The sequence below is a fragment of the Gobio gobio genome, assembly GCF_949357685.1.
Source record: "Gobio gobio genome assembly, chromosome: 11".
In the NCBI taxonomy this organism is placed as follows: domain Eukaryota; kingdom Metazoa; phylum Chordata; class Actinopteri; order Cypriniformes; family Gobionidae; genus Gobio; species Gobio gobio.
In genome coordinates, this window is record NC_137104.1 from 3,568,987 (window position 1) to 3,587,046 (window position 18,060).

At 36.3% G+C, this 18,060-nt stretch overlaps 2 protein-coding genes across 2 annotated transcripts in view; one reads left to right on the forward strand and one right to left on the reverse strand.

The window, feature by feature from the left end:
- Positions 1 to 18,060, reverse strand: part of vps28 (VPS28 subunit of ESCRT-I) — a 968,134-nt gene that overhangs the window by 321,081 nt on the left and 628,993 nt on the right. The window lies entirely within an intron of this gene.
- Positions 11,965 to 18,060, forward strand: part of ext1b (exostosin glycosyltransferase 1b) — a 171,046-nt gene continuing 164,950 nt past the window's right edge. The window contains exon 1 of the mRNA XM_079829730.1: positions 11,965 to 13,043. Coding sequence (XP_079685856.1) covers positions 12,094 to 13,043 — 950 coding nt within the window. The 5' untranslated portion in view covers positions 11,965 to 12,093. The remainder of the gene's footprint in view (positions 13,044 to 18,060) is intronic.

Sequence of the window (18,060 nt, forward strand, 5' to 3'; positions counted from 1 at the left end):
CAAATTATGTGTTTTGCTAAACACTGTAACAAAGACCACAAACTCACATAAAATACCAAGAGTCAAACTGCCCAACTAAATGAAACTATGATCTCCATAATGGTGACCAAATATTTTCAATAAAAAATCTACATCTGAACCTGTTTATTCTTAATAAGAGCTTCTGTTTCCAATAGACACCAAATGTTGAATTGGCTCAACTACAAAATATTTGTTACAAAATAGTTGCACCTCTCCAGAAAACAGAACACAGTGTGTGTGTGTGTGTGTGTGTGTGTGTGTGTGTGTGTGTGTGTGTGTGTGTGTGTGTGTGTGTGTGTGTGTGTGTGTGTGTGTGTGTGTGTGTGTGTGTGTGTGTGTGTGTGTGTGTGTGTGTGTGTGTGTGTGTGTGTGTGTGTGTGTGTGTGTGTGTGTGTGTGTGTGTGTGTGTGTGTGTGTGTGTGTGTGTGTGTGTGTGTGTGTGTGTGTGTCACAGACAACTTATTTTCAGTTCGTATAACTGTTTTACAAAAGTTGAGTCAACAAGAAAAAGCTTGGGGAAATTAGTTTTTTTTTTTTTGTATGAGAACACAACAAAATCAGTCATTTCAACTTTTTTCAAGTTGTTTTTTACAGTGTGTGGATTTTTTCTGAACCAACACAACAAAATCAGTCATTTCAACTTTTTTCAAGTTGTTTATGCTTATATCACTGTAAAAAAAATGTTGTTTCAACTTAAAAAAGTAAGTGTTCATGCTGCCTTAAAATGTTAAGTTTAGTCACCTCAAATGTCCAAGTTGTCACAAACTTCATATTTCAAGTTGACTAAACTAAAAAATTTTTTTTGCATATAATATTTTCCTCATATTTTGGCCACGATTGTATTAAAATTATAATATTTAAATGTATTTAATTATTATTCGATTTTTTGTTGTGTAACTAAAATAAACGTGTTTGGGAAATTATAAAAAAAAATTATTTTTAGAATAATTTTATGTTTTTGTCATATGTTAAGTAAATAAATGAAGTTATTTACCTCAGAGAACAAAGTACATTTATACTTTTTTGGGGGTTTTGTAGGTTTGTGTTGTGAGCTAATACACATTTGTGAATGTATACTTGTGCACATTGATTTAGGCTGAATAAAAATTAAATTTAGGTTTGTATCTTATTCCCTCGGAACACCTTGAATACACGCACAAGTTGTATTTAATAATTGTGGTCCAAAAAAGAACAATCATAAAACATTACAACAAAACCAGCGTGAGTAAATAATGACTGAATTTTCGTTTTTAATGATCCCTTTAAAGTGCACTATTATGAGCCTTTTTACAAGATATAATATAATTCTCAGGCATCCCTAGAATATGTGTGTGAAGTTTCAGCTCAAAATACCCCACATATCATTTATTACACCCTGTTGTAAATGCCCATTTTTGAGTGGAAGGAAGAACATGCTGTTTTCGTGCAAGTATCTTTAAATGCAAATGAGCTGCTGCTCCCCGCCCACTTTCCAGAAGAGGGCGGAGCCTGTACAGCTCATGCCTCCTCTGCACTAAAAACATCTGTTCAATTTGGGGGCGGGACTATTCGTTTGCCCAACCAATGGCAAACTGGGCAGAGAAAACCAGTTTGAAAACAATCATTAATTTCGCCATTATAGTTAAGTGTCATTAATGGTGCACCTGAATATTACAGTATTTCTCAATTGCTAAAACACATTTCTTGAAACCTTCACCCACATTCTAAAAACTTTAAACACAAAACCCAGTCTTTAAACTACATTCACAAAACCCCTGACTCTTCTGGCAAAACCAAACACTTGCCTCAAAACCATTTGATCTGTGCTCAAAATCAAACAATGCTTTCAAACCATAAACACAGCCAGTCAATATATACACACTCATCAGCATTCATTAGACACTACATCAAAAAATTGAGAACACAGAGTCCAGGGCATGTAGTTACAGAGAAAACATGTGTATTGCATATAGAAAGTAATTTTGACATACCATAAATAAAAGTAAATAATTCACAACTCAGTACAGCAAATATATTGCATACTGTACACTCTAAAAAAAAAGTCTCGTAATCATAAGGGAACCTTTTTTAGTGCTATATAGCACCAATTTTGGTGCTTCGGTGGTTCTTCAGAAGTGCTATATAGCACTTTAGTCAAAGAACCGGTGAAGAACCTCTGAAGAACCTCTGAAGAACCGCTGAAGCACCAAAATTGGTGCTATATAGCACTAAAAAAGGTTCCCCTATGATTACGAGCCAAGAACTATTTTTGGTGCCATATAGAACCTTTTTTTTTTAGAGTGTAAGTAATACAGTATTGCATTTCTATATTTTCCTAACCCTAACCCTAACCCAGTGATTGGATTGTTTTAAGCAAACATTTAACCCAATTTCTGGGTTAAAATGACCCATTCACTGGGTTAAAACAACCCAATTGCTGGGTTAAACTACCCATTCACTGGGTTAAAACAACCCAATTGCTGGGTTAAAACGACCCATTCACTGGGTTAAAACAACCCAATTGCTGGGTTAAAACAACCCATTCACTGGATTAAAACAACTCAATTGCTGGGTTAAAACAACCCATTCAATGGGTTAAAACAACCCAATTGCTGGGTTAAAACTACTCAATTGCTGGGTTAAAACAACTCATTCACTGGGCTAAAACAACCCATTCAATGGGTTAAAACAACCCAATTGCTGGGTTAAAACTACCCATTCACTGGGTTAAAACAACCCAATTGCTGGGTTAGTCCATTTTCAACCCAACTTGGGTTCTTTTTAACCCAGCATTTTTTAGAGTGTAATAATTAAACACACAAAAAAGAAGTTTTGTTTATGATGGTGTCAAATTAATGGTAATTATTCATGCCTCATTTTGAAAAGTACCGCTGTCCTTCTGGGCATCGCTCTTCCTCTACTTTTGCTTTCTCTCTCTCTCTCTCTCTCTCTCTCTCTCTCTCGCTCGCTCTCGTTTAATCATGTAAGTTGAAAACAGAGCCAAATGTGAAGAATCCTCTGCTGGAGAAACTCTCATTCCACCACTGCAATCTAACCCAATTCTCCAGTCCAAATCTGTGCGGAACAAATTGCCACAGAATACAAATGAAGGGGTGCAGAAGTCAAGAGCTTGGCTTTTTTTAATGAGGACAAAAACCTATCAACACATCTAACCTGTTCTGCTTCATTTACTGCCTTGCTCTCCCTGGAGTCACTCGAGTTCTTTATTCCTTGTGTTTCGACTTTCTCTCTCTCTCTCTCTCTCTCTCTCTCTCTCTCTCTCTCTCTCTCTCTCTCTCTCTCTCTCTCTCTGCTTTTCCTCTCGGGCTCAGTTTCTGCTGCTCTCTCCTCCTACATCTTCCAACATTTAAACCTTCACATTGCCAAGAGCGAACTCCGTTCCAGTGCGGAAAGGTCATTTTAAATAAATAAAGCAACGAGGAGGTATCTCGCCATCCCACACTCTTGCGTTAAGACGCTGTGTGCCAGTTTTGTGCTTTTTTCCCTCCCAAAGCTTGATTTGCCTGCAGGGCACCGGAGAGAGTTAAACAAGAGGAGCAGGACTTCAGAATCCACACCTACTCAATGGCTATGTCTGAGTTAGTCACGGAGCGCTGCTTGACTCTTTAAAGCTCTCGCTGTGGATCCTGATGTATTAACATGCCCTGGAAGCAGAGCCGTGGCATTGCAGTTAAACAGCTGTGCTTGTTTGGCTTTGCTGAGATAACAAATACAATAGAGTGTGCAAGCACGAACAATGCCAAAGACATCAATAATACACAGCCATGAGACATCAAACCCAAACACAGGCTCATGCTTTATATTAAACACATTCCGTTATACAATACGGGTCAGAGGTGATGTCCGGCCTAGGGAAATTTACATCTGCACCCTTTATCCAAAACATTTTGGAGTCAGTTGTTTTGTTTGTGATAATGCACTGAAACATGCTATAATTTACGGTCCGAAATTTTAATAACTGATTATGTTGTAGTCAATGTATGTGAGTTTTCTTGTTTTTGCATAGTAATGCAAATGCAAATGTCTGTTAAATACTTTAGCCAAATGTAGTGTTTGTTCTTTTCTCATATTTAAAATGTTAAAAATACAGTATATATAAAATATTTTCCTCATATTTGGATCACTTTTGGCCACTACTGTATAAAAATATATTAATATTAATTATTATTATTTAAATGTATTTATTATTATTATTATTTGACATTATAGTTGTGTAACTAAAATATCTCTTTGGGAAAGTAAGTTAATGATTTTATGTTTTTTGTTTTCTACACTGTAAAATCCAACAGTGAACACTTTTTAGTTAACTTTACTTAATGTCTTAACTTAATTGTAAAAATCTAGTACTAATCACATACTATTCCTTGTTTACTCAGAAAACCCAAGTTAAGATTAATTGGTTGGTTTGAGTGCCATTTTGTCAACAAAAAGAAGGAAAAAAGGAGCCCCTCGCCATTATGGGGATCAGTGTTGTCTTTGGTTGGGCACTTGCAACATTTATATTATTATAACTTTCTTTCTGATGCAGCGATGCAACAAGAAATCACATTTATTTGATTTCAAAGAGAAGTAATAAATAGCTTGCTTTTAAAAGTTGACCAAGCTTCTTTTTTTTAAGTCAGAAATTAAGGTCATCTTTTAAAATTAACCTATGTAATATTTCCCTTCATGTCGTATAATGATTGTTTTTCATTTTATTGCTAACACTTACGTCATAAACACCAGTGGAACTTTCATTTGGGTTGATATAATCCCTCTATATTTGTGACAATATCTAGTAATTGATCATACTGGATTAGTGTTGCCACAGTTACTTTGAAAATTGCTGATTACTCCTTTAAAAAGTAATTTAGTTACTTTACAGATTACTTGATTTAGTTAGATTACAAGTTACTTTATTAGTTACTTTCAGCAGTTGCTGCAACACCCCTGCCGCCTCAACATAAAAATGACGACTGTTTTTGCGAACACTCACTTTATTGGAAGTGCATTTTTAACAGTAACGTCGTCAGCTACGTCGTATCTACTGACATTTTCAATTGAAATGAAAAAATATTTCCTGAAAAAAAAAACATGTTTTAGTAAAAAATGTAATAAAGACAGTCTTTCTTGACTTCACTTAATATAAATACTCTCCCCGAGATGCAAGAAGAAAGCAACAATATATATTTTTACTAAGGAAAATGACAAAAATAGTAACGCACAGTGACTTGGATAAGTTACTTTAATCTGATTACTGGTTTGGAAATAGTAACGCGTTAGATTACTCGTTACTGGGAAAAGTAGTCAGATTAGAGTAACTTGTACTAAGTAAGGTTCTTTCTCAGTCACCAAAACTCTTGTGTAAGTGAACTATAACTAAGCGTTTGATAGCACAACATACTCCTATCTCACTTTACTTGGTTTTTTAAGGCAATCGGTTTACAAGTATTTTTAAGTAAGTCTAACTAATTAGATTTTACAGTGCTGTATGTGGCTTTTTTGCCAAATAATTTTGTAATAATTTTTGTTTTAGTGTTTGTTCTTCCCTCATATTATATATACACACACTACCGGTCTGAGAACAGTAAGATTGTTATGTTTTTAAAGTCTCTTCTGCTCACCAAGGCTGCATTTATTTGATCCAAAATACAGCAAATACAGTGTTATTGTGAAATATTTTTCTGATTTAAATCAGCTTTTTTCTATGTGAATATATAGTAAAGTGTAATTTATTCCTGTGATCAAAGCTGAATTTATCATCATTACTCCAGTCTTCAGTGTCACATGATCCTTCACTAATCATTCTCATATGAGGATCTGATGCTCAAGACACATTTATGATTATTATCAGTGTTGAAAACTGGTGTGTACAATTTCTTTACAGGATTATTTAAGGAATAAAAAGTTCAAAAGAACAGTATTTATCTGAAATATAAATGCATTTAATTTCTTTAAGTCCCCCCCCCCAAAAAAAAATCTTACCCAAACCTTTTGAACGGTAGTACTATGTTACAAAAGCTTTCTATTTCAGACAAATACTGTTCTTTTGAACTTTCTAGTCATTAAAGAATCCTAAACAATGTCTTACACAATAGTTTTCATCATTGATAATAATCATAAATGTGTCTTGAACATCAGATCCTCATATTAGTGTGATTAGTGAAGGATCATGTGACACTGAAGACTGGAGTAATGATGATAAATTCAGCTTTGATCACAGGAATAAATTACACTTTACTGTATACTCACATAGAAAATGGTTATTTTACATTTTAATAATATTCCACAATTTTACAGCTTTTTTGTTTATTTAATAACATAAATGCAGCCTTAGTGAGCAGAAGAGACTTCTTTAAAAATCGTATTGTTCTCAAACTATTGACCGGTAGTGTATATATATATATATTCCTCATATTTTGATCATAGGATCATTAAAAACAAATATCCCCTCTGGAAATCACTTTTGGACACTATTGTATTAAAATAATATATTATTTAAATGAATTTAATTATTTAAATTATTATTATTGTTATTATTTTATTGAAATGTATTTATTATTTTTTATTATTATTTGACATTGTATAACTAAAACTACTAGTTATTAGTTGTATAACTAAAATATATGTCTTTGGGAAATTATTGTATTTTTTATTTTTAAAAGGATTTTACGTTTTTTGTTTTCTATGCATTTTTAAATTTTATTTTTTGCATAGTAAATTTAAACCTGTTGCCTTTTTTGTGCATAATTACTTTGTCAGATGAACACCTTAACCGAGTTTAGTGTTTGTTCTTCCCTCATATTTAAAATATTTAAAAAATATATTAAACATATTTTTTCCTTATATCATCCCTCCGGATATCACTTTTGGACACTACACTCTAAAAAATGCTGAGTTAAAAATAACACAAGTTGGGTTGAAAATGGACTAACCCAGCAATTGGGTTGTTTTAACCCAGTGAATGGGTCGTTTTAACCCAGCAATTGGGTTGTTTTAACCCAGTGAATGGGTCGTTTTAACCCAGCGGTTGGGTTGTTTTAACTCAGCAATTGGGTTGTTTTAACCCAGTGAATGGGTCGTTTTAACCCAGCGGTTGGGTTGTTTTAACTCAGCAATTGGGTTGTTTTAACCCAGTGAATGGGTCGTTTTAACCCAGCGGTTTGTGTTGTTTTAACCCAGCGATTGGGTTGTTTTAACTCAGCAATTGGGTTGTGTTAACTCAGCAATTGGGTTGTTTTAACTCAGCAATTGGGTTGTTTTAACCCAGCGATTGGGTTGTTTTAACCCAGCGATTGGGTTGTTTTAACTCAGCAATTGGGTTGTTTTAACTCAGCAATTTGGTTGTTTTAACTCAGCAATTGGGTTGTTTTAACTCAGCAATTGGGTTGTTTTAACTCAGCAATTGGGTTGTTTTAACTCAGCAATTGGGTTGTTTTAACTCAGCAATTGGGTTGTTTTAACCCAGCGATTGGGTTGTTTTAACTCAGCAATTGGGTTGTTTTAACCCAGCAATTGGGTTGTTTTAACTCAGCAATTGGGTTGTTTTAACCCAGCGATTGGGTTGTTTTAACTCAGCAATTGGGTTGTTTTAACCCAGCAATTGGGTTGTTTTAACTCAGCAATTGGGTTGTTTTAACCCAGCGATTGGGTTGTTTTAACCCAGCAGCAATTGGGTTGTTTTAACCCAGCGATTGGGTTGTTTTAACCCAGCAATTGGGTTGTTTTAACTCAGCAATTGGGTTGTTTTAACCCAACGATTGGGTTGTTTTAAGCAAACATTTAACCCAACCGCTGGGTTTAAACAACCCAATTGCTGGGTTAGTCCATTTTCAACCCAACTTGGGTTATTTTTAACCCAGCATTTTTTAGAGTGTACTGTATTAAAATATGACATTATTTAAATATGATAACTAAATACAGTTTTGACATTTTAGTTGTGTTACTAAAATCTATATTTTTTTTGTGAAATGATTTGATGTTTTCTGGCTACAGAAAGATCTCCCAGCACATGTCTGTTGTTGGTGATGATGATGATGATGATGATGATGATGATGTATAAGGATCCTCTTAGAAAGGCCTTCATCTCTCAGTGCAGTTGATGGTGGATTTGTGTTCTCTTTTATTAGGTGTTCCTATTGTGGCCTTACAACATATTCACCTGTAGCGTCTCCATATCCCTGAGCCCAGCCCTTCCCACAGTACTGAGGGAATGCAGTGTTACATCATCTGCAGCCGCTTTATCAGATCCTGGAACAGTGGAGGCTAGAGGACTCTCAAAGGCTGTTTTGTCTTTCCAGGGCTTAGAACTCTCTGAACTCACGGCTTACCCCGTCCAGACACGGGTATTTGTTTACAGCCCGAACTTCAGGCTTTATATCACAAGCTGCGAGAGGCTTTGGGAAGAGGAAGTGCTATAGAGCCGGGCTTCTTATCAGCAGCTGGATACAAAAGCAGATCCTTTGGGTGATCCAGGCTTCTTTCAGATATTAGTTCAATAAACAGCAAATAAGTCATTTGTCCAGCAATGGCGAGAATCAGTTATTTTATAATAATTAGTTATCATGACTAAATCCTTATAATGGGGTTTTAATATACAGTGCAATTTCCCACGTTACACTCTAGAAAATGCTGGGTTAAAAATAACCCAAGTTGGGATGAAAATGGACTAACCCAGCAATTGGGTTGTTTTAACCCAGCGACTGTTTTTTTTAACCCAACAATTGGGTTCTTTTAACCCAGCAATTGGGTTGTTTTAACTCAGCAATTGGGTTGTTTTAACTCAGCAATTGGGTTGTTTTAACCCAGCAATTGGGTTGTTTTAACTCAGCAATTGGGTTGTTTTAACCCAGCGTTTGGGTTGTTTTAACTCAGCAATTGGGTTGTTTTAACCCAGCGTTTGGGTTGTTTTAACTCAGCAATTGGGTTGTTTTAACCCAGCGATTGGGTTGTTTTAACTCAGCGATTGGCTTGCGATAGAGCGCAAAAAGTTACGGACTGCGGCTTTAAGTGATGTTTATTTTCTATTTTGTTTATTTCGAGTACTGTATTGGCAAAATTGTAAATAATATATATTGTATATCATATTTTCCTCATATTTTGATCATAGGATCACAAATATCCCCTCTGGATATCACTTTTGGCCAAATAATGTATTAAAATATAAATTATATTATTTAAATGTATTTAATTATAGTTTATTAATGATTTTTAAAAATTACATTAATGATTTAAAAAAAAATAATTCTATGCACTTTTTTTGCATAGTAAAATTAAACCTGTAGCTGAAAATATTTTTTTAGATAAATACCTTAACCAAGTTTAGTGTTTGTTCTTCCCTCATTTTTAAAATATTTTAAAAATATATACAAATATATTGTAAGTTGCTTTGGATAAAAGCGTCTGCATTATTATTAAATTTCTACTTTAATTATATGGTGATTAATTATGAATATTGTGATGTGGATGATGATGATGATGTTATTAGAGTCAGAGTCAAAAAAGCTTTATTTACATGACATAAAATATTGTATATTTACATTTAATCATTTAGATATAGCAAGATAGCAAAGGATAAAAAAATAATAAATAATCCCACTCCTCCCACATGCCCTTAAATATAATTAAGTTATTATTATTAGTTTTAATCTAAGGCAATATAAAAATATAAAAGTTAATCCAAAAAGCTTGAACTTTATGTTTGTACACAGCACATGTAATATGTAAATTAATTTCCGCTGTTTTATTAACCTGGTTGCTTTCTCCTATGCTTCCCTGCATTTCACTGAATTAATTTTTTTAAAGCTCTATTTATTTTCTGTTTTGTCTATTTCGAGTACTGTATTATAGCAAATAATTAAAAATATATATAATATTTTCCTCATATTTTGATCATAGGATCACAAATATCCCCTCCGGATATCACTTTTGACCACTACTGTAGCCTATTAAAATAAAATATTATATTATATAAATGTATTTAATTATTTTTTTATTATTATTATTTATTATTATTTGACATTTTATTTGTGTAACTATAATAATGTAAAAGTCTTTGGGATTTAAAAAAAAAAAATTAAGGTAGATGTATTAATTAATAAACTTAATTTACTTAATTTAATTAAGATTTTAATAAAGGTAGAAATTTAATAATAATAATAATAATAATAATAATAATAATAATAATAATAATAATAATAATAATAATAATAATAATAATAATAATAAATTAATAATTTATTTTTTTAAGCTCTATTTATTTTTTGTTTTGTCTATTTCGAGTACTGTATTGGCAATATTGCAAATAATAAAATATATATATAATATTTTCCTCATATTTTGATCATAGGATCACAAATATCCCCTCCGGATATCACTTTTGACCACTACTGTAACCTATTAAAATAAAATATTATATAAATTATTTAATTATTATTATTTTATTTAAATGTATTTTATTATTATTATTATTATTTGACATTTTAGTTGTGTAACTACAATAATATAAATGTCTTTGGGAATTTAAAAAAATGTAATTAAGATTTTAATTTAGGTAGATTTATTACTTAATAAACTTAATTTACTTAATTTAATTAAGACTTTAATTAAAGTAGAAATTTAATAATAATAATAATAAAATAATAATTTCTTTTTTAAGCTGTATTTATTTTCTGTTTTGTCTATTTCGAGTACTGTATTGGCAATATTGTAAATAATATATATGTATATATATATATATATATATATATATATATATATATATATATATATATATATATATATATATATATATATATATATATATATATATAAATAATATTTTCCTCATATTTTGAGCATAGGATCACAAATATCCCCTCCGGATATCACTTTTGGCCACTACTGTATTAAAATATAGCCTAATATAATTGAATATAATAATAGGCTATATAAATGTATTTAATTATTATTATTTTATTTAAATGTATTTATTATTATTTGACATTTTAGTTGTGTAACTAAAATAATGTAAAATAATGGAATTTAAAAAATAATAATAATAATTATTTAAAATGATTCAATATAATCTACACATTTTTAATGCAATTGAAATATCAGTCTATTTGAAGAAGGAATCCTGCTCTGACGTGTTAATGTTATTATAGGGGCAAATGATTGAGTGAAAGAAAAGATACACATAAAAAATAAAGTGAGTCGCTTTTAATGTAGTGGTTAGAAATCCATCCACATTCTGTGAGGCGCTCGGGCTCTGGGAATGAATGGGTGCTGCAGATGCCCCGCCCCATCCGGTTCTCCCGTCCAATGAAAACGCGCGCTGCACCATGAGTGACGTCACGCACACTGGCGTCGTGTCGGGATTGGAATGTAACAGAGTAACAATCGGAACAACTGAGCAATAGGTGATCGGGCTCGCGGATCAAGGAACTCACTCGGCTTTATTCGCGAACGGGAAGCGTCCAGCGAAGCGCGCTCGTGTTTCCGCGCAAAGGGAAACGTCGCTTTCCAGAGCCGGTGTCCCGATGAAGAGGAAATCCACTTCTTGCGCGTGTGAAGGTCCACGGAGAGCGCAGGAATAAGAGAAATGCAGGGATTCGTGAGGTTACGGTGAACTGTTATTGTCTCGGAGGTGAATGGAGTTACGCTTTAGTTCGGGATAGCGCGGTTCGGAAACGAAAGCTCGCTCGTTGTATTATTAACGACTTTGCGTGTTTTCCAGTGGGACCCCCAGCTCTCCAAAGACCCCATGAGTCAGTGCCGCCGCAACTCTACGTTTTTATTACTCCGCCGCGGGAATAAACTAAGTCAGTGAGTAGGAATACCGGGTTGCGCGTTGTTTAGATAGAATGATATTAACGGGAACGGTCATCGTTACGAACGCGCTGTGAAATGTCGCTACTGGACCGACGAGGGAGCGCAATGTGAAATCGCCCACATGCGCTGGATCAATCGGAATCTGAAGAGGGAAGACGTGAGTTGTAAATCCTCGCAGGCTGGAAGATGGCGGAGCAGTACTATAGCTGGAGGAGGTGGTGCTGCTGCTGCTGAGGGACAAACTTCCTTGAGATTTATTTGCAAACACCGCGATCTGGACACATGCAGGCCAAAAAACGATATCTGATCTCGCTCTTGACTGGCGCCTTTCTAGTTCTGCTCTTTTACTTCGGAGGAGGGGCGGTCCCGGTACCGGGTCCGGCGGCCACGGGGTCCAGGAGCCGACATGGATATAATCGCCCCGATCAGCCGTGGCCGCACTTTTCGGATCCCTTACAACACTTCAGCCCGTGGGACCCGTCGGACACGGAGGAGTATAACGTGCACATCTCGCCCCGGCAGAAGAGAGACGTTAACTCGAGCGTTTACAAGGGCAAGAGGTGCCGCATGAAATCATGCTTCGATTTCTCTCTCTGCCAAAGGAACGGATTCAAAGTCTACGTGTACCCGCAGCAGAAAGGCGAGAAGATCTCGGAAAGTTACCAGAACATTTTATCCACCATCGAGGGCTCGAGGTTTTACACTTCTGACCCCGGTCAAGCGTGTCTGTTCGTCCTGAGCTTGGACACTCTGGACCGGGACCAATTATCCCCGCAGTACGTGCACAACCTCAAAACCAAGGTGCAGAGCTTACCTCTTTGGAACAATGGTAGAAATCACCTCATATTTAATTTGTATTCGGGCACATGGCCCGACTACACGGAAGACTTGGGCTTTGACATCGGTCAGGCCATGCTGGCCAAAGCCAGCATCAGCACGGAGAATTTCCGACCTAACTTTGACGTATCCATCCCCTTGTTCTCCAAGGAGCACCCGCGGACCGGCGGGGACAGGGGGTACTTGAAATACAACACCATTCCACCTTTTAGAAAGTACATGTTGGTGTTTAAGGGGAAACGCTATTTGACCGGCATCGGCTCGGACACGAGGAATGCCTTATATCATGTTCATAACGCGGAGGATGTAGTTCTTCTCACCACCTGCAAACATGGCAAAGACTGGCAGAAACACAAGGACGCGCGATGTGACAAGGACAACGCCGAGTATGACAAGTAAGTCCTCAAACTTTCCTAATTTCAGAAACCACGCGGATTTTAAAGTGACAAAAATGTGCTTGTTACACTTGTATCCTTCGTGTTTCACACTTTAATTTCTCCTGGTTTGTCAGGTTTTGAGTAAGTTGCGTTAATAGTTTACCTGAGAAAATGCCGCCATTTTGGTCGCGTTGTTCTAACGGTTTTAACGGTTTCCTTCAGCAGCGCGCGAAAGTATTAACTGCGTGAATGTGATAAACACTGAGGCACTTTATGATTTGTTTTCTGTTACTCAGTGTGATTGTGACAATGTAATTCCAACAACCCAGGGTTAAAAGCGTAAATGTTTTAAAAACCTTGCTTAAAGGGACAGTTAACCCAAAAATGAGAGATTCTGTGTGTCATTTACTCATGTTGTTCCAAACCTGTACGAGTTTTTCTTCTGTCAAACACAAAAGATATTTTGAAAAAATTTGGTTACCAGACAGTTGACGCAAGCCATAGTGTTATTTTTTTTCAACTGTCATTATAGAAATAAAAATTTTAAGTGACAAAAAATTGCTTGTTACACTTATAGCCTTCGTGTTTCACACTGCTCGTATACTTTAATTTCTCCTGGTTTGTCAGGTTTCGAGTAAATCACGTAAATAGTTTACCTGTGAAAATGCCGCCATTTTGGTTGCGTTGTTCTAACGGTTTCCTTCAGCAGCGGCGAAAGTATTAAGTGCGTGAATGTGATAAATTAAACACTGAGGCACTTTATGATTTGTTGTCTGTTACTCTCTGTGATTGTGACATTGTAGTTCCAACAACCCAGGGTTAAAAGCGTAAATGTTTTAAAAACTTTGTTTAAAGGGACAGTTCAACAAAAAAATGAGAAATTCTGTCATCATTTACTCATGTTGTTCCAAACCTGTACGAGTTTCTTTCTTCTGTCGGACAAAAAAGAAGATATTTAAAAAAAAATTGGTAACCAGACAGTTGACGCCAGCCATAGTGTTATTTTTTTCAACTGTCATTATAGAAATTAAAATTTAAAGTGACAAAAATGTGCGTGTTACACTTATATCCTTTGTGTTTCACACTGCTTGTATACTTTAACTTCTCCGGGTTAGTCAGGTTTAGAGTAAATAACGTAAATAGCTCACCTGTGAAAATGCCGCCATTTTGGTTGTGTCCCGGTTTTAACGGTTTCCTTCAGCAGCGCGCGAAAGTATTAAGTGAATGTTTAATTAGGCAAACACTGAGGCACTTTATGATTGGTTGTCTGTTACTCTCTGTGATTGTGTAGTACCAACCCAGGGTTAAAAGTGGTGTAAATGTTTACAAAATGTAAAAACCTTGCTTAAAGGGACAGTCCACATTTACTCACACTCATGTTGATCCAAACCTGTACGAGTTTCTTTCTTCTGTCGAACACAAAAGAGGATATTTTGACATAGCCATAGTATTATTTTTCCTTCTATGAAGGTCAATGGCTACCTACGTGTATCTTTTGTGTTCAACATAAGAGAGAAACTTTGAGTGGATAAGTGATGACAGATTTTTCGTTTTTGCAACTTTAACTATAGACACGTTTTTAAAACGACGTTTAAACAAGATAAAGCTCAAAAGCCTGTGATATTTTGGGAACGTTTTTTTTTTTGCCACCTGGGTCACAATTTACTTTCTTGTTTACAATGTGTGCAGTGTAATTACATAAATACTATGTATGCGCTTGTTTCTTAATTGCACTTTTATATCTTAGAATACATGTTTGACCACATGAAAGATGTTTTGTAATGTGTCACGCTGTCCAATTTACTCAGGGACGTGGCATTTTTACGCAAGCTGTTGAATATTTTTGTGCCATGGGCTGTGTTTTTACACCGGATTGCGAAAGGCTTTTATTGCTTTAGAAAGCCATTGGCATGACAAACACATTCCCAGGTACAGCAGTGAGCTGTAATCATTTCTGCTTTAATATTGTAATCATTTTTGTTTTAATATCCCAACACTATTGCACTCATTTTAAAACACGTCCTCCACCACGGGAGTTTCACCCTAATCTCAGCTATTATAGCAACCCAATCTGGATATGTCTGGACACGTCTCATATGCTCGAAATATAACAAGCTCTCAACAGAGAGAACGGGCGTGCGACCCTGCATAATTAGAAAGCTGACCCAGTGTAAATAAACCATAATTGGAATCTTTTTTGGTCCTGAAATGTTAACACGCTCACAAGTAGATCCGTCACGCTGGCCGCGACTTCTGATTAAACGGATAGAAGTTAATCAATAAGCCTAACTGTTGCCGTTCTCTAGAAGTGAATGGATTGCATGGTCAAGCACGTTGAATCCGTTGCTGATAATTTCACTGTACATTGTGTGAGGGGTAATTACCTGGTGCATATCACTTCAAAACAGCCCGAGTGCTCATTAATGGGATTTCAGACTCCGCACCTAGAGGAAGTCGCACTCTTCCTCCCGCGCCATAGCCCACTCCTGGTTAGTCATGGCACTAATGCTGGTCGGTGTGCAGATATTTTTGGCACCGTGTTTCTCCCTTCCATGATGTTGCTGAGGTGCTTCTCAGCAGGATGTGGTGCTGTTAATTGGTGTATGTGTGTGTGTGTGTGTGTAAGGCAGAACAGCTGTTTGGAACATGAGCGAGCTGAGCCATGCAAAAATGACCCAGCTTGACAAGTCTGCAATTTTTTGTTTAATTTGGTTGCCGTTTGTCGATGTTTCTTCACTCAAAAAAATGATACGTTGGATTTACTTAAAGGGTTAGTTCACCCAAAAATGAAAATTCTGTCATTAATTACTCACCCTCATGTCGTTCGACACCCGTAAGACCTCCGTTCATCTTCAGACACAAATGCAGATATTTTAGTGTAAATCTGATGGCTCTGAAAGGCCTCCATTGGCTCAATGCACTTTACACTCTCAAGACCCTTAAAAGACACTAAAGACGTCGTTACAAAGTCCATCTCACTACAGTGATTCTACAATAACTTTATGAATCGGCGACAATAGTTTTTGTGCGCAAAAAACCCCTAAATAACGACTTCTATAGTGATGACGATTTCAAAACACGGCCTCATGAAGCGTTATGAATCAGTGAGTCGATTCAGCGGTTTGGATCGCCAAATTTCAGCAGTTTGGCGGTTTGACACGCGATCCGAATCATGATTCGACTCACTGATTCATAAAGGCCCATTTATACTTCTGCGTCGAGTGTACGCCGTAGTGTACGCCGTAGGCTATGCGCGTAGCCGACGCCGTCGTGAGCATTTATACTTCTGCGCTGTTGTCTGCGTCAATGTGCAATTCCACATGCAGACGCTAGAAGGCAGTGTCCTCGGGCATGTTGGTGTAATCAAGACAACAGCCGAAGAAGAAGCAGCTTGATGTGTAGAATCTGTACATTCATGTCGGAATATCAGCAGCAGTGAGAGAGCGGCTTTTCTTGCAGCTTGAGTTGTTGTATCTAATACAAATTTAGCATCTCTAGTTGATTAGTAAAGTTAAATAAGGCGATCTGGCGCTGGAATGCATTTGTGAAACTATGCGGAGCTCGTGGCCGCTGTTTTCAGCAGCGGTGGCTCAGCAAGCGATTGTTGTTGCGGAGACTTCATTCACGAAATATACCCGAATGTGTCCCTGTTCTTGATATACAATTACTGATTAACATCTTTGGTTTTAATGAGAAAATAAATAAACTATATTCAGCGGATCTATGTATTTATTTACTACCATAAAGAATCGCTGGACTGCAAAATAGTGTGTTATAGCAGACGTAAGGAACTATCATCCAATTTCTGGACACACACACACTCCTATCGCAGATTTTTTATTTATTTATTGACCTGAGGGAAGGGTTCTGGCAGACCAATCACAGCGCTTGCGGTCCGCGTAGAATTGACGCGTTGTTACATTTTTGGAGAGGTGCGCGTCAGGGTACGGCGTATCCAACGCGTCTATGCGTAGGGTACGCCGTACCCTCTGCGTGCACTCGACGCAGAAGTATAAATTGGCCTTAACGCTTCGAAGCTTCATGATGCCGTGTTTTGAAATCGTCATCACTATGTAAGTCGTTATTTAGGGTTTTTTTGCGCACAAAAACTATTGTCGCCGATTCATAAAGTTATTGTTGAACCACTGTAGTGAGATGGACTTTGTAACGACGTCTTTAGTGCCTTTTAAGGGTCTTGATAGTGAACCGTGCCAATGGAGGCCTTTCAGAGCCATCAGATTTACACTAAAATATCTTCATTTGTGTCTGAAGATGAACGGAGGTCTGACGGGTGTCGAACGACATGAGGGTGAGGAATTAATGACAGAATTTTCATTTTTGGGTGAACTAACCCTTTAAAGCTACAATTTGTAACTTAGTTTATTCTTAGCTAAAAACACACAGTTCTTTTAAAAAATATGTGCTCATTAATGTATATTTACTTCTTTCAAGTAATAAAGTATTCTCGTAAGTTTATAATATGCCATTGTAAACACATACGGGTGAGGGTTCGAATGCCGGTCGTCATGTTGCCCCTCCATCTTGAAAGTACATTAGCCAAAGAGGGACATACCCGTAAACTCAAGCTTCGCCTTTGGCGTTTTAACACTCGATGGCACCGTGTCGAATGTGGACGAGGTCGAACTGGAAGCCATGTTAATCTTGGACTAAATCGGCCACCGTAGGAGTTAAAACCAAATCGGAATTGAGAGGAACAGAAACTAATATTCACTGGATGGTCATATACCTTTTCACCACTAGATGGGGGAAAATATCACACAGTGTAGCTTTAATTTTTTATGTCAACAGGTTCCGAGTAATTGTGTTGAATTTAATTTAATTAACAATGTAAGTTTTTTTTTTTACATAAGGTTAATTCAATGCCATTTTAGTTAACCCTCCTGTTACCCTCAAATCTAGTAACATTTGTTACCCACTGGGGTCAATTTGATTTTTGATTTTGCTGAAATTAGCAGCACTATGGCCTGTTATTCAGGACCATAATAACGTGAACTACTAGTGGTTCTCGCAATAC